We start from the raw sequence: 27,032 nt of genomic DNA, 5'->3' as shown, positions 1-27,032 counted from the left end.
GGGCTGTAGTTAATTGCTGTCCTTCATTTTCTCGTAGTCGGCAGTTGTTTACAACAACTGGGGTTTCTTCCAGTACTTGGGATTGATGAGGTTTCACGAAGCTATATTTTCTTCGAGGTTCATCAGAAAAGTACCACTTATTTTCAGCAAGATTTAAAACAATTTTAGCTTTTTGAAGAAAGTCAGTTCCTAACAGAGTCGAGTTATTTTTGGCATTAGGCAACACAAGGAGCGGAGTTTTGAACTCTCTGCCTTCGAGAAGAATAATTTGTTCGGTGCGAAGTACCTCTTTTTCAGATACCAAACAATCAGCGAAAGACACCTGTAGTGTTGTCTTTTCAAATATTGCATCTTGTTTTTGCAGAATATGATAGAGGGATTCACTTGCAATTGAGTGACTAGCACCAGTGTCGGCGAAAGCTGTACCGGAAACACCACCAATACTAATTGGAAATACAGCAGTCCGAGTGGAAGATAAACAGGATCGGATTTGGATAGTGCCAAAATATGATGAATTTGAAGTCTTTGGGGGGTTACAGTCTGGACATTTAGACTTGATAAAACCAGTTTTTCCACACCCATAGCATGTTAAAGGAGGTCGCTTTTCCTGTTTGTTGCTGAACACGATTTGAAAACGTTTTATGAGTTCCCTGTATGTCACTTGTTCGATTTTCCACTTTGTGTTTGGATGGATTAGTCGATTTGTAAGAATAGTTCCGCCTGCCAGGAAGTTCAGTTTTATAGTTCGTATTTTTAACACGTACAGCTTCATAATCATCCAATTTCTGTACTAATTCAGATGAACTCTTTATTTTTCCCCAAGTATCAATAAAATGCTCCTTAACGTCGCTACTGACTCTTCTTTTAAGCTGATCCGTCAGGACCAAGTCTTTGAGTGATTCAAAGTCTGTAACATCGAGACTATGGAGCCACTCTTCGAGATAATTGTTTAATTCGTAAGTAAAATCTTTCCATAAAGACCCAGGGTGTTTTTGGTGTGTAGTAAGTTTAATTCGAAATGATTCAGCATTTAATTTTAATCTTTGTAGCAGAATCTTCTTGATGTAAGAATAATCTTCTAATTTGTCTTTTGGTTCTCTTAAAATAATTTGCGAAATGTCTATAGGCAGAAGAGGTAAGAGATGAGTGATGTAATCTATTTGTTTTATATTAACTTTCTCACATTGTCTTTCAAAAATTTGCAGGTAGGTTGCAATGTCAGAAGTTCCTGTAAATTTAGGGATTAGGTGTTGAATATTTGTTTCAATAGCTGCATTTGAAGCAAAGGCGGCATAGTTAGGATTTGAGCTAGCAGCTGCCAGGTTTAATTTTAAGCGCTCCAATTCTAATAAAAGTTCTTGTTCTTTTCTTTGACGTGTCTCCAGATCGTTGCTTTCACGTTGTTTTTGTTGTCTAGTTTCGATTAAAGTTTCCAGAAGATTCCTGGTAAAAGCCTCATCATAAGCGTCAGAATTGACAATAAGATCTTTAAGATCTATTACTCGCATAGTGTCGTTTACAGTGAAACCCAGTTCTGCAGCGAGAGTTTTTAAATCCTCTTTTCGTGCTTTGGCAAGGTAAGCCATAATTATATGAGAGGTCAGGGGGGAGGGAAAAGATGAAGTTTAATTTGTTGTTATTTCGATTTTATTCACAATACATTATTTTAGAATTAATAATTATACCTTTAAGTAAAATGTATATACCCCTATTAAACAGCATGTATGAATGTAAACAATGTTACTCGTACATTTATATACCACTATTAAACAGTATTTATAAATGTAAACAATAATACTCACAAAGTGTATTATTTCGAAGTCGTAAAAATATCATAAAATGCCCTCATAAATTCAACTTGTATCAAGAAAATAACATATAATAAATTGCTCAAAAATTGTTTACTACTTAGCAAAACATACAAAACATACATAAATGTCTTACCATAAGCTTTTATATTTAAGCTGAATTCTTCGAAATCTTAATCTTAACAAAATATTAAGCTGATTAAGCAATACACACTTAGTAACTCTTTTACTTCATTTAAATAGTCATTCGATTTTATTCATAATTATTTTCTTTAGCTTCAAGAAATATTTTTAAGACATGCATTGATTAAATTGAAAACAATTATATTTACCTGAAGTAGTATATTATAATCATTTTCTCAAAATGTTCGTCGAAAGATAAATCAACAAGTACAATATTTTATTTTATGTAGAATAAGACATTTAATAAGGAACAACAGCACTCAAAGGAAATAAAGATAATAAAAGATTTGACTTAAACACATCATAAATCATCGCTAGTCTAAACATTTCCGCGGGGGGAAAACATCTGCTGCTGTATGTCAGAATCGAAACTAATAAATTCTAATGAACAACGTCCATGAATATATTCAAACTTTAACATCAAAACATGTATTCAGTGAAACAATATTATTCACAAATTAAATTACTATGCGCATTAACATTTTAAAATAACAAATTACAATTCAAGAAATAACGTTTGGTTAACAGAAAGCCGTTTGCTTTCGTTTAATATTCTTATGTAGTATCAATAAATGAGATTTCAGTAAAGAATTTAAATTTGCTTTAAGAAGCAGCTTATAATAAATAATCAGTTTAAAAGAACTTTAAACTCAGATTAAACGATAATGTAAACGGAACTTATCTTTTCCGTTGAAATTGTCCAGTTGATGATTCGATGTGCTAGCAGCACGGTATGACAATTTTAATTCCAGAATTGGTTTCCAGAATATTTGACCAGTAGTCCACACCTGAAAAGAAACTGAGCCGATCTCCAGCAACTAAAAGTTAAATTCGGGAGTAAGAGCTTGTTAAAGCCAAACAGAAATTCTAAACATTTTGTTGCGCCATTTTGGATTCAAATTTAGTTGGGCGCCAATGTGATGTAGCCGTTCCTCAATAGACACAAATGCCGGCTAGCTTTAAAAGGATTTATTAACAGATCACACAGGAACGGTTACAAACAAAAGAAATATATATAAAAATGAAACATAAACGAAATGGAACATCAAACATTGAGAATAACATAACATAGTAAGCTATCATCATGGCGGCTGGAGGTCGACTGACGTTTCTTCATATCGCCACGAGATGGCGTTTAAATAAAATAGTTCGGTTCATGGCGTGAATAAAATAGTTCAATTACACTTAAATAGGTCTGTTACATCGACTAAATATCAAAATGTGTTTAATATCTTTTAACAAGTAAGGCAGATGATATAGTTACATTCTTATTTCAATCCACTTTTTTTATCTGTATTGCTTTAGTTTGTTATTTCTGCTTGTTGATATTGTTGCTAGCTACGAGTTATATCTTTTTAAATAATCATAAGAAATAAAGGAAGAAATACGCAATATATTATAAAAGTTAATGATACAGAGTTTACAATAAACAGCTGTAACTAGCTCAAGGAGAACACGGATGTTATGCCATTCTTCCTTTATACGCAGGGTACATTGTAAATTCCCAAATTGCGCACAGCGTAAACTCTAAACCGCAATTCAGTTCTCTTCGAATCGCAGCTTCACAGCTGATGAACAAGTAACTTATCTTAGCTCTTTGATTAACAAATAACTCATCACCAAGCCATATTCGCATAGTGTCGAACATGTTTCTGGAAGCTTCCAGAAAAATTGTTCGCAAGGCTTCGAAAAAACGTTTTCTCAGATCGTACGGAAAGTCGCTGAAAATTCGTTAAATAGGCGAGAAATTGCCATATGTGAGTAACTTGGCAACACAAATTGTCGCAAACGCCCATCAGGAGCACATTTGTTGATATCTAATGTTTTACTTGAGTTATGTTCGAAATTTAAACGTTGTTCGACTCAGAATGTATAGATTTACAATTCTATTTAAGAAATAAACACGTATTTAAAACACGTGACCTCATGTTCATTACAAGCGAAATAAACCTTGAAAATATTATCCTAAAAGCAAAAAAATAAGAAAATAAAACAATGAAATGAAATGAGTTTAAATGTTTATAGAAATTTATAATATTGTTTTCTAGTAAGCATATTATGGGTCTTAATTATCGTTTGCTCTTAATTAATCTTAGTGATCTTAATTAACGTTTTCGATTCACATTACGAATGTTAACTGTAATATTTACATTTGACAGCTCTGGGAAGTACTTCTTGTATACTATTGGGAATAAAATATATTTTTCTATCATGACTCGAAATTGTTATGATTACCTTACATTCAAAGAATTTTGTATTACCAAATTTAAGTGATTTATCTTTAAATAAGTAAAAACGTGTAAATCATGTAACAGTAAATACAACTTGTAAATCCTGTAATAGTATATGCTATTTTATTTAAGAATTACAATTATATAAGAACATAATTTATACCTTAGAGTATAATATATACATTAATTTTCTTGTTATTTTGCAAATGAATTCTATTTGAATTTAAATGTTTCTTTATTTTTTTTCTAAAATCTCATATATAAACTGTTTCAGCGACTTGATTCATAAATTACTTTTAGGAAATAAAGAAGGAGGAATAAAATTAAATGTTACGAGAATTTTGAACATAAGAAAGAAATTTATATCTATAATTCTTTTGCGAAATATAATTATTTTTACGAAATGATATGTTTATATGATGCTTTTGAAGATTGTCATTTAAAAGCTCAAAGCAAAAGAGAAATGCGTAGCACATAAAGTACTTCGTTGTTTGATTAAGTTATAAAATTTAAATAAATAACAGTAATCGCTTCTTGAATTTTAAATTATAATATCGCGAATATCGCTCTTGTCATAAAAAAGTCGTATTCATTGAATATGTGAAACATTTTTTACCTTTTCTTATAAAAATGTAAAATATTTCATAAAAAGCTTCCATTCAGTGGTTTTCATCACAAAGCAATTTATGTATAATAAAATAACTTTTTATTACTGTAAAAGTTTTCATGCATAAACATTATTTCCTTCCTGAAAAATTTAAATGTTATTCACGAAAATATTTATCTTTTTTGTAAAGCAAGTATAGTTTCTGAAACAGCTAAATTAAGTAAGTATAAAAAGCCGCTAAAATTTGCAAAATAAATATTGAATTATATTTCATGCCAAAATATATATGCCAAAAAAATTGCTTGGATAAAATAAAAATAACAAATATCTCGTGCTTTACCATGTTTTGTAAAGTGGGTGGATTTCTTGAATTTCATTTAAAATGCAATTTGAAAACTAAAAACTTGAAATACTACTTTTATAAGCTTTTTCTAGTTAATAAAACTAGTATTTCGAGCTAAAAAAGATACTAAAAATGAAAATCTATCACATAATGAAGTACTTTTTAGCAAAGAAGACTTCATAACTTCTGACTAAGATTAAAGAAACATCTGCATGAGAAATGCGAGGTAAAATGCTTAGAACTTGAATATTTGTTTATTCTATTTTATAAAAATTAAGGATAATTTGTTGGCATTATTTTCATTTTTTCCATTTCACCACTGTTACCGCTTTAGGGTAAGATTGCTCAAGTCGCTATCAGTTTGTCTGTAGAAGCTTAACGCTCTGTATTACTACAGTATTGGGATACCCCACAATATACGTTTGTAATATTCTGTAAAACTTGTAAATTGTTGTCTTTGTAAAGTGTATTTGTAATATGCTCTATTCGAAATTTATATTGTATTATAAGTAATTTATGTGCCTGAAATAATGTAATAATTATGTATATTGTATCATTATGTTCTGAGCCACAACGGCAGCACAATGTTACAATGTTAATCAATATATCTCCTAATTCTAGATACGCGGGGATGCGAGAGAACATCATCTAATTTCTTAGTAGAATTGTAGAGTTCCTCACTTTGTAATTTCTAAGTTACAGTTGGAAGTGAAGAATATTAAGAACTGATAAGCGAATAATCGCTTGAGTTCGTGTGACAGGAAACAAGAAGATAGAAGAGTGAAATAACCCTTTATTATTCCAATAAAGTGTAACAGAACTCCGTCTTGGAGTTGTACAATAAAGCCGACACTTGGGCTTGAACGTAAAAGACTAAGAACTAAACTAAACTAAGCTAAAGAGATATAGCCGAAGCTGTCAAAATTCTAACAGAGTTGACCTATTGAATTGATTGCGAAGAAACTGACTGCGAAGCTATCCAGGACCTAAAGTACGGTCGAGCGTAATAATAGCTTACGAAAGAGTAGCCTAAAAAGGCGGACAAGTGCAGCCAGAATATCTAGTATCTCTCTCACTAAGAGCGCAGAACTTCGCGGTTATATACTACTCTTCCTCATTAGCAGTCAGGCGTGATTCTAAAACTACGTTCTGGCCGGAAGTGGCTAGTTGAAGTTAAGAATTGATAGAAAAGCAAGTTTAACTCAAAATTTAACTGTTAATAAAATGAACATAATCCTTACAAATGTTATAGCTTAATTTAAAACAAATTCATCGATGAACATTTCCAATAAAATTTTGTTTTATATAAAACAAATAGCATTAACTAATCAATCATTCGCATTTATCATAAACGTTCGTTTCGTTAACTAATTGGTTGATTTCTTAAGGGATTAAGGACACTTATCTAAGGAAGGAGCTTACTTAGAAGGCTTTCTAAAGGAAATGAAGCGTATTTTTCTTGCACATAACATACATAACTCATGAAAACACGTCAGTTCGTTCGCTGCTTGTGTTCAGCAGTCTTGTCCACTTAGCCGCTGGTAATTTGAAATTATAGGTCTTATTAACTGATTATCGAGCAAATTGAATTCATTATAAGCGAGATTCTTTTATAGCGTTATAAGCTGGTATATAACGGAATAATGAAACATACTTCTTAAATACATTTGTTAGCTAATCTGAGTTTTCCATCCTCTACTCTCTACTGTAAAATAATTATTTCAAACAAATATAAAATTTAAAAAAATCTGAAATGTTTCAGATTTTAAATTACGTCCAAAGGGGCGTTTTTTTTTTTAATGTTTTGTGTGTTACCTTTATTTATTAAATATTCTTTGCACTTAAACCATAAAATCTAGTTCAATAGCAATGTCGCAAAATAATTTTAAAATGATCATATCTTTAGAATTTCCGATACACAGTTCGACGTGCTAGAGATAAAAAGTTTTTTCGCCCCCTTAGAGTGTTGCCATTGCTCGCTTTTAAATCGTTGAGTTTGTTGCTCAAAAATTCGTTAAAGTTTTACAAAATATGAAATCGATCATAAAACAAATTCCACATTTGAAATTTGGGATTTCAGATGCCCATATTCGCAGTAGAATTATGTCATTCAAACTTATATGGCTCTAGATACCATTGTTTTATCACAATGCGAGAAATATACATACATTTAATTCAAATTTGCCATTATTTAATTTCTTCACATATGCAGGACTCTAACATTTGTGGCAACAGTTTGAAAAGTGAACCGAGATTTATAGAAATCGGACGCAAAATGCCGAAACGAAAGTAATAGTCCTTCGGGACTGAATCCCTTTGGACTAATTATTTTTATTACTCATTATAGACTTAACTAGATAACACACTTCGTTGAGTGGCAAGAGCTACATAACAACTCAGGAAGACAGTCTTATATATCGCTTCTTATCTTATTAGTTAATCTCACTTAAGCAAAGGCTTTTAAAGTTTCTACATTCTATTTTTAGCCGCAACATTTTAAACCTTTGTTTTGTGTTCATTCTGAATGAAAGTAGCAGCTTGGGTTCTATTATCAGTGAGGAAAAATAGTTCCTGCATAACCCCAAAGTCAACATTTTCTTTTCATTCATTCTGAAAAACAAGAACCGGTATGATTATATATTTTAGCCTATTTAAAAAATTCTTTTATTTCGTCTTCCAGTTACTTATTATTTTTTCAGTCACGAATAATCATTCCGGAACTGTATAGATATGTCTCATTAACTATTGCTTTTATTCATTACAGGAAAGTATAAATTCTTGAAGGATTTTTAGTTTACATCTAATGCACTTTGTTTTCTACAAACATGAAGAGGGTTTTTGCTAAAGCTGAAATAAAATACTTTAATGTAGAAAAATCTTTCAATTTTCTAATTCATAAAAAATTAATTATTTTAAAAACAACAAGAAAAAAATGCGCCTTCTGTTTTCTTTCTTTTCGAGCAGAAATAATTGCAAATTATAGTTCTTATTCGCTAACAATGTCTTGAGTTTCCTTATTGTTTTTCTGCTTACGATAAGATATTAGAAAAACTATATATATATATATCTTCAGACAGCAGAAAAAATCTTCAGACAGCAGATATTATATCTTCAGACAGCAGAAAAAAGTCAGGTGTCAATAAAATATTTAATTGGTTGACAAATTACAGCTAAACCTCATTAAATATCAAGTATGTGAAAATGGCTTCCTACGCGTAGTCATGGGCGAACATCGGAGTTCGGAAAAGATACTGTGCAATATGAATTTTTCTGAGCGTAGCACTGTAAGTATCATTATGTATTGGTTTTAGTAACTTTCTAATATGAAAGTTGTAGAGCTGCTGTAAAATGGAGCAAGGACCAGAATTAAAATTCCATTGCTTGGGAAATCTGCGAAAAAAGTCCTGACATGCTGAAAGAAATTAGCAGAGATTAAACAGTATCTTTAAAAGGCATTTATGGATATTTTCAATCTTTTCAGGACCGACGATATTCCGTCAAAGACACTGCTCGAAGTGGTAGGCCTAAACTTCTCGTGGTGACGGAAGCATTGAAGATATGAAACGGATGTTATCCCGAAAGAACAGCAATGTATACTAACGTGTACAAGGATATTGTGACAAAACTTTATTGCAGCAAATCCAACATGTACACCCAGAATACTCAGAGACGGGCTTTTGGTTCTTTCTTCCTGATTATGCCCAGACGCATTCGGCCTTCATCGTGAAATAGTTTATTTCCGGTAGAGGAACTGTAACTTTGACCATCATTATACTCACTTAATCTTACTCCAGCAAATTTCTTTCTGTACCCGCAGCTAAAAACTCTAATAGAAAAAAACTGTGGGATATTATAGATATTTAAAGCTATGTGATGAAAGTTCTTTATACGATATCGGAAGAAGACTTTGTCCGCAGTTTTCAAAACTGTATAGTTATTGTCAAAAGTATTCATCGTAAATGACCGGCAATATTTAGTAGAAATTAAAAATATTTTTCCTTATTCAGGTAAAAATCTTTTATTTATAGAAATATTTATAGAACTTTATTCTCCTATTTTGTATTATCACAGATAATTAATAATGTATAACATAGCAGAAATATTTTATGGCATGCAATATTCAAATTTAATTTTAATTTAATTAAATAAATTTAATGGCCTGCATGCCATTAAAATTGCAACACTGTGGAAAAAAACAGCTGATCGACGTGAAATTTGAGTAACAGTTCTAGCATGGTAGGATATAAAGATGAGTCGAATGTAGCATATATGCGTATAATGAGCCATGGTAACGCCACCTAGCAAAACTGTAAAAGATAAGAAACAAGTAAGGAATTTGTATGCGGTAATCCTGTTTCTATCTAGTAGTTTGTTGGGTTTAATTAAAAGGTTTTGAATTTAGCCAGGACATAGCAGAAAGCACATTTAGCTTCTGTTTTCTTAATCACATTTTACCATGATTGATTCCTGATGACGGAGAAGCTGTTCCATATGTATTTTCTCGGGGTTCGCCATTTATGAAATAAATGCAATAAACTAACGAAATTTAATTTATTTTAAATGTATTAATAATTAAGATATAAATTCAAAGCGATTTTTATTTTTCTAGCTTGATGATTGTTTAATATTGATTTTAATTATTGATTTTTTTAATCGGATTCTTTCTCCAATGGCAATTCTTTCTCCAACTCTTGGATGTCAATTTAGCTAAATATGACAAAACATGTACAAGTTGTCGTGTAAGATCTAGTCATTTTAGCTATCATGCATGTGTCTAGATCTCAAAGTTTAACTTTGCAAATTCTCGCACAGGCGTGAAGATAAGTACATCAGTAAAATAGAGTAAAAATCCCTTTTTATTTATCACAACTCTGTAACAGAAAGACACGGACTTCATGCTTACAAAAGCACAGACTACTTGCGGTAAGATGTTAAAGATAATATAACAATAAATTCAAAAAAAGTAGCTCTAGACTATACAATTTAATTTAATCTAACAGGATGATTCAACAACCTACACCAATGACATTAAATAAACCACTAAAATGCGTAGCCGCTACTAGGATTAACAGCTGGAGGACAAAATAACAAACGTTTCAGCCTGACAAAGGAAATATGAGAGGAAATAGAGAATATTGAAAAAATACCAAAATTAAAATAACTGGTTAGTGAAAAAAAGAGAACCCTACAACCTCTTTGACTACTAGGTTCATCAGAGTGGAATGAAATAAAGCGAAGGCAAACAGTCATTTTTTAGAGTTTTTGGTGAAAAATAAACTTTTATTGGTGAATTAAGAGCTTTTCTTGATTTTTAAGCATAGTTTGTATCAGTCTGTTGATTATGAGGAATCGGAAAAATTTCAGAATTAAAACTTCCAAGGATGTCGAGTATACAATAACCCCCTGGGGCTCACTGTGAAGGATTTCGATTATTTTCCTATTTGTAACGTGAACATGAAGAAGTTCAAAAAAAGTTAGCCCTCTTCATAAAGACATCCCTCTGAAAGTAAAAAGTCATCGAATCCTTTAATTTAACGAATACCTAACTTAATATAAATGTTTTAGTATTTAAGAAAAGCTCGAAATCTGCATGAAATGGAATGGTAATTATTGCGCTATTGTATAATTAAACCTCTATCTTACGTAACGTTGTCTGGCATAGCATACAGCCTTCAAAGTGAACGAAAGTTTCAAAACTCATTTTCTGTGACGTAGCATTATCAGCCGAAGAAGATACCCGTTCTAAAATCGAAGCTGTCCATTCGACGGACGAGTTGCCCGTCCCCCCCTCTACCTCTTCCCCAACAGCGACATAAATCATTTATGCCGCACCGCGCTAAATGGAGAGAAATTCAGAAGTAAGGCGCATGTCCGTCTCGAATCGAATTCAATAACTCCTGTCCGCCACGTGATGGACATCAATTTGCTCGACACGCTGCCCACGTAAACTGATTATTCATTAGACTTAACAGAAGTGACAGCCCCGCTTATGTGTCACTGCGGGGCTCAACGCGGTATTAATGTAATTAATAAAGCTTCCCGTTAATGGGCCGGTCAATCAGTCGAGGGCAGCGAAATGTTTGTTGTTTATATTCGAGTTTTGAATTCGGTTGCTGGGAAAATGCGTGTCTCGTCTAGATCATCTGAAGCGAGGATCTTCGATAAATACATAAGTATGTGCTCTGTTTGTCCATGGACTAATCTATTCTGCCTAAGTAAATCCCCGCTTATATGTCCCCTCCTTTGTGTTCCTAAATGTCTGACGAGTTGCTTGATTTCTGCAAGAGCATAATAGCCCATTGGTACTGTTAGTCTGTCTTCTTTATCAGCGATGACGACCTTGTGTGCACATACAATGGTCCATTCTCTTACGTGTTGGTGTAGTGGGCTATAAAATATCATATCTCTTTTTTATATTTAAAACTGTCTTTGTAAATCACTTTGTAGATAGAAAACACTGAAACCAGATCTAAGATAAGTTTTAAAAAAACTTTCGTTTCTGTTTTTCAAATATGCCCTTAAATTTTGAGGCTAGTACAACCACTAAAATCACTCAAGTAAAACAATAAGTTTACTTGTGGAGATTTATTTAATTTCACTAACAGTTAATTTTTAGTTAAAGCAACTTTCCTTTCAGTCTTGTTTGCGCCCACGCTTTCTTGCCAGAATGTTAATACGCTAGCGCGCGTTTATTCAAATGAGGTAGAAAGAAGTGTTATTTAAAGGAAGATTTTGGAAGGTGATTTTAATTAGAGAGAGCGTGTTATGCCTGCTTGAATGCCGCGTTGCTATTTTGAATTACTAGCGATTAGATTGCTATGGCGTTGAGTGCTTCTAGCCATTAGGCTTGTTTTCCACCGACTTCTACGAGGCTTCTTGGGCATTAAATTATCCTGTGAGCCGTTAGGTTAAATTTAATAGATTTTATTTTAAGTTCATCGTTGCCTGTTTTGAGTTACGCCAGAAGTGCTGGCTTTGGGTTAGCCCAAGTGGGATCATCTGTGAAATTACAGTGAGTGAATAAAGAGTTCTTTACATTCTTCTTCTGACTTTTCTGTTGTACTTAAAGACCTGGAGACAATTCCTTTATTATAAATAGAATGCGAGACTCTATAGACTGAGAGTTAGTTTTTAGTATGTATATCATTAAAACACTTTCAGTTGTATGATACGTATCGCATATGTGCATATATACAGATGCATAGGCGCTATATGTCAATATATAAATTTCTAATAACATGAAACTGAAAATATTTAACTCTAAATAAGTAGGAGCAATCTAAAAATAGATATACATCAGATAGTCAACAGTCAATTATAAACTGCGTTAACTTCTCTGCTGGTTACCTCAGATCTTGGTCGTTAAGAAGACGTAAACAGAATCCATATATTGCAAACTGTCGTTGTTCGAGCTGTATGCGGTCTAGTGTTATCATGATGAAACAACACTTTCTTGATATTCACCAATCATGGGCGTTTTTTGATCAATTCTGAGTTTAGACGTCAACGTTGTTCACTATAAACTTCTGAATGAATCGTTTGATTTGGTTCTAACAGTTCAAAACGTCCTGAACGGGGTTTATCATCAATGCTGCTTTTTCCATCTTTAAATTTTTTAAACCATTTCTGGGCAGTCCTTACACTAATAGTGTGTTCATCATGTACACTATTAATTTTTATCGCTGTACACATGGCAGATTCACCACACGAAAATAAAAAATGTAGCACAGCACATTTGTACTGATTATCTATATTCATCTTCTATGGGTACTAAAATGCGTTCGATATTTACGAAAGTTGGTTATGAACTGAATATATTAGTTAAACGGTGACAAGTTTCGGCAGGTTCAAAATTGTATTGTTTTAGTAAATGCGTCATAGTGAATTCCACGCATACTCTTAATGCGCACGAACTTATGAACTGACCCTACATATGAATGAGCTGAAATCATAATTCTAATAAATACTGTCGATAATAAGCAATACCTTTTCATTCTTTGTTATTGGCTACATTAAGTTGATACTGAAAGGTGAACACTATGAACAATTGTGTTCACCTTCAATGAAAGACTTTATAAATAGTCAATAATTGTCAACAAAAATCTCGCGTTTGTCTTCAATTCTTAAATTCGTAAAACACTATGATTGTGATACAAGCATTCGTTATAGTACTATAATAAGACTTGGAAATTTAATATAGATAACTAGTTAAAAATAGAGCTGTTTTCAGTTAGCTAGTAGCATGTTGTTCGCTTCCTCAAAATTTAGATAGAATTTAAAACATTCTCTTCCACTTCACAACATTATGAGTCCGACGAAAATTTACACACACACACCTTTTCGATTAAAGGTGTTTACTGTAATTTGTACTCTCCTGAAGTTATCAACATATTTAAGTAGAAATCCTGTGAAAGAAATTGTATTGTATGACTTAAAAGTCTTAAACCAAGACTGTTACATGAAACAAAGTAACATTCATTTACATGTGGAGATGGATTTTTATGTGGGTGAACATATATATATGTATAATATTTAAGTGTTATTTTAATACATTTACGTGTTGGGATGGACTTATTACGTGACTTACTTAGGCGATATAAGATTACAGTGTGGCCTAGGAAAAAGTATTTTTCTATTCTGCAAGTACATTATCTGTTGATAAGACTATTTTATAAGTTATCAACAAAATGATATTCGCAGATGATTAGTCTTACATGCATAAGGTACGTGTGAACATAGATAATCGCAGATAATATCAGTTAAATTTACTTATTAGTTTCACTGAGCTTAGCTCAGTTTATATTTGAGTGAACTGAAACTTTATATTGGTATAGTAAACTAAACAATAATATGTTTATAATGAAAATGGACACAAGGAAACTGATACTCCAGGGAATGTGACTTGAACAATAGATCACTATCCTGTACCATTTTTACCTTAGACAATGACGTTATAATACCATCTTGTGAAGGATTTATCAGAAGTTAAAGCTCAAAATGTTCAATTCTTTTATGCGTTAAAAAGTAAAGACCAATTACAGCTTCTTAATGTTCCATAGGCGATAAAGAAAATGAGCATTTAAAATCTCCTTCAAAATATGCCTAATCAAGTTTTAATACACAGCGAAGTATATGTCATAGTATATGCCTTTAATTAATTGAAAAAAATTAACTTTATTATTAAAATAATTTCTAAAAATTAACTTATTTAGAAATTATTTGAATTATTTTTTCTATGTCATTAACAATGTTACATTATAATAGCCACTTCAAGGGCATTTTCTGCCTCAAACTTTGATACATAACCATTACAATGACTGCTGCGAAAGGAAGGTCGAGTCTTCTAGTTTGCTAAAATCTTCTAATTTCTCCAGATGATAACGACAAGATACGTTATGATCGTAAATTATTTACTTTATGATCGTAAGTAATTTCAAAATATTATTAAGCCGTAACATCTGCATGACCTCGAAGAGCCTATTTTAAAGTAACAGATAATAGGCAACATTTGTACGTTTATGATTCACTAATTACTGTTAAAAAGTTATCTCATGCTAATTTCCCTCAGTATAATCCATCAGCTAATTTTCGTCAGCAGTTAATCATACGCCTTAAAAATTAAAGTGTTTAAAAACAATTGCCTGTGTTTTAATAATATTCAATCTATTGTGGTTACTGGATCATGCGTTTAACATAACTTCTTCATATATGGACTATATTAAAGCGTTAAACTGCAGATTTGCTCGACAGAATGTTTTTTAAAATAGTCGGCTCGATTTGTGTAGCAATGCCTGCTTATGTGTAAAGAATTGTTGAACACAAGGATAAAGTCCTAAGAATATTACGAGACAATATTTTCTTAAGAGTTCATCTTACATAAATCATTCTAAAGCACCATTCGTTCAAATGTTCTGGACTGGTAAACTTGAAAGGCGACCCCTCTATGGATAGATCTATGGGTACATTCAAAATATAAAATCAAAAGCTTCTCTTCTATTTCTTGAGACAAATTTCTTCTCTTTTACGTCTAGACAGCTTGTCTGCTATTTACGTTCGATAATATTTATGTTAATAATCATTCTTTTCTTATAGTGCCAAGTTCTTATTTTAGATAACATATTATGTTTTTGGCAGTTTTAGTGGCTATATTTGGGTGAGTTATGCAATAATTGCATGCTGCTTATGTGTTTTTTTGCATTATATGTAACATTTTTTTGATTATATTCTAGATGTCGTCTTTTGATGTTGCACTGATGTTGTGGCTTTTGTTATTCGATATTTTTAACCCTAGTTAGCTAGAGTCCTCAAGCAGAGAAGCCTATGAAAAATTATATCGATATCTGTAATAAAGCAGTATCGATATCTGTGATAGCATTTTGAAAATATGTAGAGATGATACAGCTTCTCTTTATCTACTTACCGCATTTGCTTGCTCTTTAGTATTCTTAAAATATTAGAAAAACTTCTTAAAATATAGAAAATATTTATTACTTATGCTTGTAGCACACTGCATGCCTTCTAGCAATTTTCACACTGGTAGCTGAAAAAAATATAAATATATACCTGTACAGAAGGAATTTAATAGTAGTTCTGCAATTATTATAATTAACCTTCCGTAAAAAACAAAGTAGTTTTCTTTTTCTTGTATGTTCAATAAAACTTTGTTTTTAATTAGACAGAATTCAAAAAATTTCTTCTCTTGTCCAAATTAACTCATTTTTTTTTTATTTTATTAATATAATTCTGTAACTCAGAGTATTATTAAGCCGTTACATCTGCATTTTTTTTTTTTTTTTCATTTTAAAAATTAGAATTCTAGCGCTTACAAATAAGCATTTAAATTAAGTTTTGTTACATTATAATTTGCAATATTATGTAATATAGAATTACTTTCTGTATTTTTAATAAAAGGTATCCACAAATCATTCCAAATTATGGAAAAATAAATCTTTCTAATCTCTTTATCTAACACATTTTTCCTATCTCAATGTAGATGTAGTTGTAAACTATTTTAAAAAATAACATACTTTTTATATTAAACTGGTGTTACATTTTTGTTCTACTTTATTATGCTTATATATATGTGTATTTTACAAGCAAATGCGGTACTGAATCATGCAGAATCTGGTTTAACCCCTTAAGTATACTGAATAATCACTCATCACGTTTTAGGAAGATATATACATGCTTCAGATACATAAAAATTATACAAATCCAAATGAATTCTTTGGAGGAAATAATTAGAGATACGCTGTAGGTTATACTGAAGTTTGTTGCGAAATGCTTTTGAATAGTTTTGGTTCATTATTTAAACACACACAAATAATTAATTGGCAGTCATTAAATATACTTAGGAGCATTAATTTTTTTAAATAATAATACTATACACTGCATCATATAATATTAATAACAATATTTTGAAGATCCTAGTTAGACATGCATTTCTGAATAATCTTCCGTTTTTATTTGCACAAAAACATTTAATAACAACAAAAATGTGTTAAAAAACATATAAATTAATAAAAAAACTGTTATATCATTAAGTGTTATATCAGAAGACTTAATTGTGCTTTACTCTAATAACAAGTTAAATACAACTTCTATTCATTAAACTTATTCAAACCTAAAAAGGAGGTAAAATTATGTAACTCTAATATATTTGGCGATATATTTGGTGCCTTTTTTTATTGCATCGTGAAATATGAGATTGCTAAATGTATTTCATATGACTAGAAAATTGAAATCATTGTTATTTTGAATCCTCGAAATCCATTTCTTCGCAATAAATGCATGAATTCAATTTCTATTTTGGAGTTTCTTCTTCCGCTTATATATTAAACTGCCTGAGAAGTTTACCACCTTATAGGTAGATAATTGCTTATGGAAAAACTCACGAAAGCATTTCCATACTACTCATGCATTTATTTAAGAGATGAAATATTTCATTTCAACAAATTTAAAATTAACAAAAATGGTAGTTGATTAATATAATATAAAATAAAATCTAAAATGCTTCTTATTCAGGCTGCGATTTCAATGCATTGTTTTATCAAGAATTATTTTTCAATCAAAAAATCTTATTCCAATAAACTGCTTTTAAAGTCCAATCAATAATAATAATAAAAATAAAAACTAAAAAAGTCTTATATAAGATGAAACTTAATACGTTTTGCGACAGCTTTCGACTTTAAAAAGGTTATTTTTTCTCATTTCTTATAACATTTTCTGATTTCAAAAAGATTAAAATTCTAGTAACAGATTATTCGCTTAAAAATTGAGCTTTTTGATTATGTTTCTGGAACTATATGGACGGCTATTGAAGATGCAACAATATTCTCCTAAAAGACATGTCTTCGTTTAGGCACATTTGCCTTTGTAACTTTTCATAATGCTTATTAATTAGTAATTGAGATTATATGCAGCGATCCTCCATTAATTGAATGAAACCTTCTTTCATCATAAGAGATGATCATATAAGGATTATTTGAAAATAACCAGTTTTAAGGTGATCAACCTATTTTTCAGTAATTTTCAATTTTTAATTTAAAAATAATTGGATCAGTGTTTAAAGCGTTTAAAGTATTTACTAAAAAACTACTCAACCGAAAACATTTTTTAAAACATTCAAGGTATGTACTTAAATGCAACTCGACCATGTATTAATCGGTTTTTATCTATTAATAGTAACTGAAACTAACAAAAATGCATTCACTGTATAAATCCAATGTAATTACAAATTCTTGCATTCAGTGTATTAAGATCAAGCGTAACTCGATTGAATTTTAAGTAATCATATATTCATTTAAACATTGCACGACCAATTTAATGTATTACTTTATCCACTTACATGCAAAACAGCTAGTTTTTGTACCATTCAGTACATTTGTTCAAACGTAATACGAATAATTTTTAAAGAATTTAGGATGTTCCGTTAAATGTAACTAGAATAACTTTTTTGTTCTGTCTTTTATTATGAATATAAATTACAAAAACCACTATCTCGTAACAGAACGAAACCATATTTTTTCAAAAAACAACAAACTAAAGTATACGTTTCCGATCATTTACACACATTTTGTGCTTAATCAGATAGAACAAAACAGTAAACAAATTCTGTTATTGCTTAAACAAACAAATGCTACATCATAAGTGCTTCAATCAAAAGATAAGAATCAGTTATTCATTATTTCCTAGTTCACAAACAAATATGTAATTTCTCTCTTCAGTTCTATTAAAAGTCTGAATCTTAAGGGGTTAAGAACCAAAGACATCAAAATTGACCTAGGCTTTCTGTTGTAGGTTCGGGGACTCAGAGTGTGAATGGAGGTATCCCTAACTTGCCTTCCCCTACCATGCCCGCCTTTAGCGTGCCTCAAGCAAACGGTCAAAGCGGAGAAGTTTACACCAATGGTATGCCGCATTACCCAAGTAAGTATTTCACCAAACCTACCTCTGCTACTGCTTTCGATGTTTGACATGTTTGCAAGATGGTTATGACTCATTATCGATGTTGTCATGGCTGTTTGTTTAAATATGCTTCTTTATGTGTATTTATTTATATCTCTTTTACGTTCCTTTCTCATGAACAGGATTACACACTGCCATAACAATTCTAAATTTAATTTTTTCTCATCACTTAGACTATCTGCATAGTCCAGTTTCAACAATGACATTATTTACAATGCCTTGCAAAATAAGCGGTGCTCCCAAATATGATGATGTTTAGATTAAACCACTTAAATCCTTTCAATATAGCTCACTCTGACACAACACAAAAGTAAAATACCTTAATTAAATTTAAATTAAACATTTTATCTTCTAAATACAGCAAGAACGCACATTTTGGATCGAAAAGAAAGACGTAGACATAATTAAAACATACTGGAAAAGAGATGTTATGAAATTATTCTAATTCAAAGCAGATAAAAAATAAAACTGCAAACAGGAAGCTTCAGATTACGGACTATATCTCGAAAGAGTGTTCCATTAATGTTCAATAGTTTTTAGAAAGTTATTTAAAAGATTTAAATACATAATAATCATAAAAAAGATATTACGAACAAAGGTTAAAAAGATATTACGAACAAATCTGACTATGCAAATTTTATTTTAACACCTGAAACAATTTTAAGATAAGCAATTAACATAGGTATACTAATTAAAAATCTTACCAAAGAAAATATATTTAAAATGTGTTTTCAAAATGACTAAGATGAATAACACGAAACAAATGGTTTGATATTATTTCGTTATAAATTAACGTCACGTGCATATTCGTATTATTAAGAAAAGACTTAATAATTGGCTTCAGACCTGGCAAGGCTTATCATGCAGACTTTCGGCTCCATTTAGCACCTTTTTCATGGACAAGACAACAACAATAACAACTTAATAGTTAAAAGCGTATATATTATATATTTGTTTTACAAAATCGCTTGAGTGCAAGTCTGAAAGCAATTTTTTTTTTTTTTTTCTGGGACATAAAATCTGCGAACGGAACCACCAAACACCAAATTGCATTAAAACACCAAATTGCAACACAATATTGCATCAAAGAAATTTTCATCGAGTCTTTTAATGCAACTTAATCTTCATATAATAGTTAATTATATCGCATTGAATAATCAGTGAAAGATTTAAATACAAAATGCATGCAATTTTAAGTTTAAAACCATTGATCAATAAATAATATCAAATTACAGCAGCACTAGCATTACCTACGTAAATCTATGTTAATATATTCAAAACTGTAAGTGCTTTTTGATTTAATCTTTAATATATAACGTATTAAAGGCTCTTTTGTAGTAATTTGAACCTTGTGTTGCATTGATAAAAACCGAAATCAAATTTCCTTGGTAAATTATGGGCCCACCAGCGGCCGAGCGGTAAAGTCGCTGAACACTGGTAGTTCGGTCCGAGGTTCGAATCCCGCGAACGGGCTGGCTGCATGGGTGTTTTCGTGGTTTTCCCCATGTGTAACGTGTATACGAGCCAGTTTCCCTTAGAAAGTCCTCCACGAAAGGCATCCCTCCTCTTAGGCAGATAGCCCTAGTGTGCTTTGCCATAATTAAATACACCAACACCACACCACCTTGGTAAATTATGCTGTCTGTCTGATTCTGGTACGAATTAGTTGTAAGTTCATATTGCATCTAAGTAATTCTTTGATCCTCTGTAACAGATATGGGCAACAATGAAGCTTTCTGAAAGCTTGGATTGGATTGGATTATTCAATTATGGCAAAGCACACGAGGGCTATCTGCCTAAAGGGGGGAATGCCTTCGTGGAGGACTTTCTAAGGGAAACTGGCTCGTATACACGTTACACATGGGGAAAACCACGAAAACGCCCATGCAGCCAGCCCGTTCGCGGGATTCGAACCTCGGACCGAACTACCAGTGTTCAGCGACTTTACCGCTCGGCCGCTGGTGGGCCTTCTGAAAGCTTGATCACTAATGTAAGGTAATATGTTTTATTGATAGATAACATCAAATCACATAAAATAAGAAAGACATATTTATTATTAATAGTATTTATTATCATTTCGTGACTCACCTTTTTCCCCCTTTAATCAATTAGTCTGTGGAACATGAAAATATAAAATGATGCGAATGTGATAAACAAGATCGGGTAATAAATAGCAGCAAACGAGTTGGTACACCCCCCCCCCTGCTCTATCTCACGGAAGAGCATACTATTGATCTTGTCCGCTTCATATTCGCAAGAACTGAAGACGTGTATTATAAATAGAAATTTTTATGCTTTTTACTGTTTATGCTTTATAATACCCAGATGATACCTAAATATAGCTGTAGGCACTTATCTACTGTACCTGTAGCTGAAATCATTTCACCAGTTTGCATAGCATTTACAAGGAGGGGTATTCTGATGTGATGAGAAAAGAATGTTCTAACTGAATGATTGCTATGTCTTATAATGTAAACACTCTCACCATCGTAGCAGCTATCCTTAATGGTGTAATTTAAAATATCAAGTTCTTGAAATTTTTAAAGATTAATGAGGGAATATCCACCCTCGATCAGTATAATATCATCATTCTTGAGTCCCAAAGAATTACAGGTCGTACGGTTAACCCTGAATTCACAACGGATTGCTTTTATCAACTCATTAAAACATATTACTCCTTTGCTATCCTATTCTAAGTATATTATGTATGTAGTACCTCAAATGCTTTGCGAGGAATTAAATAAAAACATATACTATAAAGTAAGAAGGATAACGATTTCATACGTACACTTCGATTAATATTATGAAGAAAAAAGAATTTTTATGATAAAAATCTTCATTCTTACTTAAATATGAGAGACTATTACTTGTAACATTACATTAAATAGTATCGCTTCAGCAAGATTGGCTTACCAGTCGTATGACATAGAATACGTTTTTAAAAAAAATACTTTATATGTTCTCAAGCTAACACTACAAGTCCAACCAATAAAGCATGGACTTACCAATTGAGAATAAGATATATTAATAATATTTTAACTGAACACTTTGCAGTATGATTTGAAATTAATGATTCTGTAACATGTACTTTAAATTTTAATAGAATACAGAAGAATTCATAGAATTCTGGAAACAATTTTAAATTTTTAAACCTCTTGAATTATTTGAATTTATGTTGCATTGCATTCTTTTAATAAAATCGCAATTTAAATGTACTCCCTTGTCCATTACAAAACTAATTTTTACTATGATTTTTTAAAAGCTATCACTCAATTAATTATATGCTTATCAAGAGCCTATTTAAGTCCTGAAACGCACAGAAAGACAAATAAATTCTTTAATAAAATACTACAAGCGATTTTGAAAGACGTAATAATGAACGAAGAAATTTTATATTAGACTTCTTATCCCCTTTTGATTTCAAAGCGAATTAGCTTAAAATATTAACTATACAATCTAAATGGGATGGCAGTGAATATTTGGGTAGTCTAAAATTCTCGATAATTCAATTGTAATTTGTCTAAACACTTTATGCAACGTATGTTTTATCTTTTTATAATAATTAACGTAATGAAAAAATTTTAAAACGCGTTAATTTTACATTAACAATAAACGGAATCCTACTTGGCCTAGGAAAAATTTCCTGATAATTTAAGGAATATTTAATGTCTGCATTCGGATAACAGGAGCTCTACGGCATATGTCTTTGAACGTTCGCAATGTTCTTCGCAGCTGCAATGGTAACCGCGATGCCCGATTATAAACTAGTGGTGAAGTGGCTTAACGGTCTTGATAGACATGTATGCAGAGCGTTAAAAAAATATAGCTCTCTGCTGTATTTTCTTAAATATTGATCTTAGACATGTACTTCCAATTTCAGCATTTTCCAGCGTTAGGTGGCGAGCTTTACAAAATCAGTTTCAGCTCTATTAATAGAAATGTGTTGAAAATAGAAAAAGTAAAATCTTTATGTGTTACTCACAGAGAAAATTCCAGTCGTAGAAATGTTCGTTATATTTTTGATATATCAAATACAGAATTTTCTGTTACTTAAATTATTACTTAAAGATTGCCTCGTACACAAAAAGGGGGCAAAGTTTGATCAATTAAAAATATGAGAAAAATTATATTCATTATATTAATTATAATATTGGTCATTCATTAATCAACAGTCAAATAAACGAAAGCAGTTTATCTACTTTATGAAGTACATCCAAATTCCAATTCTTTATCTCATTATTATGTTAATATTCTTAACTTGTTTGCTCTGCAGCGATTCCCTAAGTGTTTTAAAGCTTTCTGACAGATGATAATATTTTAAACATAAGTAAATTTTATGAAGACAAGCTTTAATGGAATATGTTACTCACACCTTTTGAATAACCTATATCAATATTTATATGCATTAAGTTCTTCAATAAAATTAAATAAATAAGCAAATAAGATACTTTTCAATAAACTTCTGAGAATAGTATGTAAGTCATTTTAATATACTATATGGTATACATATATTAGTTAATTGCCCACGAAACGTATTACCTGAAAGGAAATTCATTTGGTTGTTTAACTCAAAGAGTCAAAGACCCAAGTGCTATCTGATTTAAAAGAGAAATACCTTTTGAGGGGTTTTAAGCGAAACTTCGTACTTATTCATAAAAATAAATGGTCAATAAAGAAGATATTTCATTTATTAGGTACTGAAAGTAGCACTTTATGTCAAATTTTCTGTATGCTTGATACCAAGTACATTTCTTCGTGGAATTTCTTGGTGATGGTTAAGACGAAAGTGGTTATAAAATTGGAAGACTTAATTAGAATTTTCAGATTAATTAAAAATTAAGAGGAGCAGTTCCATGAAATTAAATTAAATCCCGAATAATTTAATTCTGAAGATTTGATTTCGGCTGTATATTTTGTTTCTATATTTCAGAGAGCATCTCTGCTTCTGTTTGACGTATTGTTATGTTACGAATAGTTATTTGTTAGGAACTTGCGGTAAATGGGAATAAAAATATAATCCATAATTACATTGGTCTCATGACAAATTACTATTAAACTGAAATTTATAATAGAGACAAACTTGCATTTTCGTTTCCCAACAACCGAGCGCAAATGAACACTGGTAGTCCAATCCAAAGTTATTATACTACGTTGATTTGCTACTGCATGACGTCATTTAATTCTATTATGCTCAAAAACAACTTCTTTCCTACTTTCTCTCTGTTTCTCTCACTTCTGGAAGTAAGTGACGTCAGCTTTAGAAAGAGCCTAATCTAGTTTTTCTACTAACCTTGGTATGACTCCCTTCAAATCGGGAAAACAATTGGCTATATTAATATTTTGTGATGTTTTTTCACTTCTAATTTAAATATGACATAATATTGCTTAGAAAGTCCTTCTCAAGGACATCTCTTACCTTACGCAAATAGCCTCGGTAAGCTTTACCTTAATCCAATCCCTGGCCACAACATCCAATTTGATTAAGCACACGAAATGTACAGTTCAAAACAGGAATCTATATTTGTCACAATCACTGTAACTGACATAATCGTTTCGCTAACTGTCACAATCGTTTACTTGTCACAACTGCTTTGTTAAAATTGTAAAATTTCATTTGTTAAAATTGGAAAATTTTTATTATTTTATTAATATAATTTGTTTTCAGTGATTTTCTAACTGCAAAAAGAAGTTTAGTTCTGAGTACTAAATCTAGTTGTATTTTCCCTTGTACATTCTGACTTTAATCGACAGTTAGTACATAGAAATCGTTAGTAGCATGTGAGTGTCATTATATTTTAACATCAAATCCCCTTTGAAAAACTTTGAATATAAATTTAGCTAGTAATGTTCATACACTTACACTACCAAAGGAAATTCCTGTCTTTTAAATTGCATCCGAATACAAACTTTACTGTTCAGCATTTTGCCCAACTGAATTTTGCGTGATATATTACTGGTTCAAATGTCGGTTAAGTTTTACTAGTTTCTCTTCGTGTGTCTTTAATGATATTCCTAATTGGTTTCTTCATCAGTAAATGTTTCTTACATATAAAATTTAAATGATAAGCACATAGTTCGTTTACATAGGGAAAAAATTAACTTTGCAAAATTACTTAAAGATTTCATCTTGCTTTCAAAATAATTTCCTCAGCCGTGTTTCGAGTGTAAACTTGGGCCTCAGCAAGATGCATTCCTGTCTCCAAATGACATCGTTATCCTTCTATAATGACACTTCAACTCTACTTGCTTCCTAGTCTCGTTAAATCTCGCGATATTCAGCGAGTTTCGAACATTGACACGCCATTAGGTAAATTTCATTTTTCACTAAGTGCTTATAGAATGGCGTACCTGAATTTTCATCCTATGAGAAACTTAGACCACATGGGATTAAGGTTTTCACGTATCTCTGCTTTTAATCACTTGAGACACGTTGTAAAGCTCTTGGAAGCGTTTAAACTCATTGTAAACTTTCCTAAAGTATCACAGTGATCTACTTAAGATGTCTCAACTAGGAAAAAATAAGTCTTACACATTTATTAAATAAGCAGTGAATTCAACTTCATATTACCCATAATCTCCAGCGCTTAGAAAACGAAAGGAAAGATTACTAGTATTTTACCTCTCTGTATAAAACTGTGAATTTGTTTTATGATTAACACTAAGCTTTTACCTAAACCATGCCGTACAACCATGCCGAGTAATACTAAACGTTTAAAGTAATGTAGCTTAAGTTTTATGTAGAAAGTATTAAAAGATTGTATCTTTACATTTCGTTTGCTTCAATATACATTTTAGAAAATGTAATGTTAAAGACCTTTCTTCGCGGAGCGATTTCTTTGTATAATCTAACTTTTTCAGAAACAACACTTTACGCAAAATGAATTACTTCTTAAATTTTCTTCTGTCAAAATTTATTTAAAAGATTATGAAAAACATATTTCGCAAACAAATTGATTTGAAGCTTTCCTGCAATATTTGAAATTTTTCTATTTTGTTAAATTGTTTTATGTATAACAGCAAACATATGATTTTAAGCAAAATACATTATCATTAAAGCAAAACGTTTTCAGGTACAAAATATGAACTACGGATCTCTTATTAAGTGCTGTCACAAAACTATGAACTAGCATTAATATAATTGACTTGAAGTAAATTAATCGAGCAAATTTTCAATATAGTTATGTCATAAAGTTCATGTAATTTAAACAACAAAAAGCATTAATTTATGCTATGCTCAGTTTAATTTTTATAGCATCAAAGACCCCTGACTTGCTCCTCAAACTCTTCATTAATTATCGAATTAGAATGGCTAAATTATAGTGGAAAGGTTTCAGACTCATCAGGTTATTTTAAAGTAAGGAAGGTGAAAATGTGCAATGCTTTCGCTGGGATTCAAACCTGGGCCTCTCGAATATGCGCCGAGTGTGCTACCGTTACACCCAGAAAGCAGGCAGAAAGGAGAGACATTATATACTCCTCCTTTTAAAAGGAGACAGGAGATTAGGGGGCCAAGCCGCCAAATCCTGGTGGTGAAGAATTATTACCCACCACCTTTTAGTTCGGGCGCCACTGTAGAATTATTAGCTTATTTTAAAGCAGGAAAGGTGAAAAATATGCAGTGTCCTTGCCGGGACTCTAGCCTGAACCACTCGAATATGCGCCAAATGTGCTACCGTTACATCACGAAGGCATGCAGAAAGGAAGAAGAAAATGTATTATAAAGTGTCAAACCATTTTTCATTAATCAACCATAGATCACAAACTAAATAGAACAACCAGAACTTACAAGCAGGCCGTCAATTTAAACGTTAGATCTCTGCATTTAAGCGTTTATCAATTATGCGAATAAGGACAGATCAGTACTCAACACTAAGTGACAAAAGCTTTTTGCTGTTATTTAATTACTACTCTCAATAAATAAACCTTCGGTATAGAATCACTCACCTACAAAAACTTTACTTCTGACATCTATTATAGCAAACGTTCCATGTTACAGACAACATGAAAAGACTGTTATTTTCCGAAGCATTCTGCTCCAGTTGATACTTTTCTTTCGAAACAATAATAAGTATTACCTTATCTACGAATTCTCTCATTCATCTGAAATAAAATACAGGATATGAGAAAAGAGAACTTAGAATAGATAAAAAAATAAATAATATTAAAAATTACTATCAATGGAAAACCACAAAGTGAACTACCCGCGTGCACCTTTATTTCCACAAAGCAAATGCAAAATCATTGGTGATACTTTGAGTAATGCCAGATAATATTTGCTCGTTCAACAGTGGTTGTAAAAGTAACTAAAGACTTGTTGTAGAATGAGATAATCATCGAGCTTAGTAATCATCCTCTGAAAGCCCCACTCAGCGTGACTGGCTTGAGTACTTTCT

General features: G+C 31.4%; 1 protein-coding gene across 5 annotated transcripts in view; it reads left to right on the top strand.

Moving 5' to 3' along the window:
• LOC118187586 (CUGBP Elav-like family member 4) overlaps positions 1-27,032 on the top strand; it is a 927,242-nt gene that overhangs the window by 718,027 nt on the left and 182,183 nt on the right. For 3 of the 5 annotated variants that reach the window (XM_085827228.1, XM_085827220.1, XM_085827216.1), the window contains one exon: positions 18,472-18,600. The exons of the other annotated variants lie outside the window; for them this stretch is intronic. In XM_085827228.1, the coding sequence (XP_085683354.1) occupies positions 18,472-18,600 (129 nt within the window). The remainder of the gene's footprint in view (positions 1-18,471; positions 18,601-27,032) is intronic. 5 annotated transcript variants of the gene reach the window in all.

This window comes from Stegodyphus dumicola, chromosome 1, assembly GCF_044657685.1.
Source record: "Stegodyphus dumicola isolate Sdum_Otavi_A_Nest chromosome 1, ASM4465768v1".
Lineage (NCBI taxonomy): Eukaryota > Metazoa > Arthropoda > Arachnida > Araneae > Eresidae > Stegodyphus > Stegodyphus dumicola.
The sequence above is the reverse complement of the archived record's forward strand: the minus strand, read 5'-3'. Positions and strand labels throughout refer to the sequence as shown.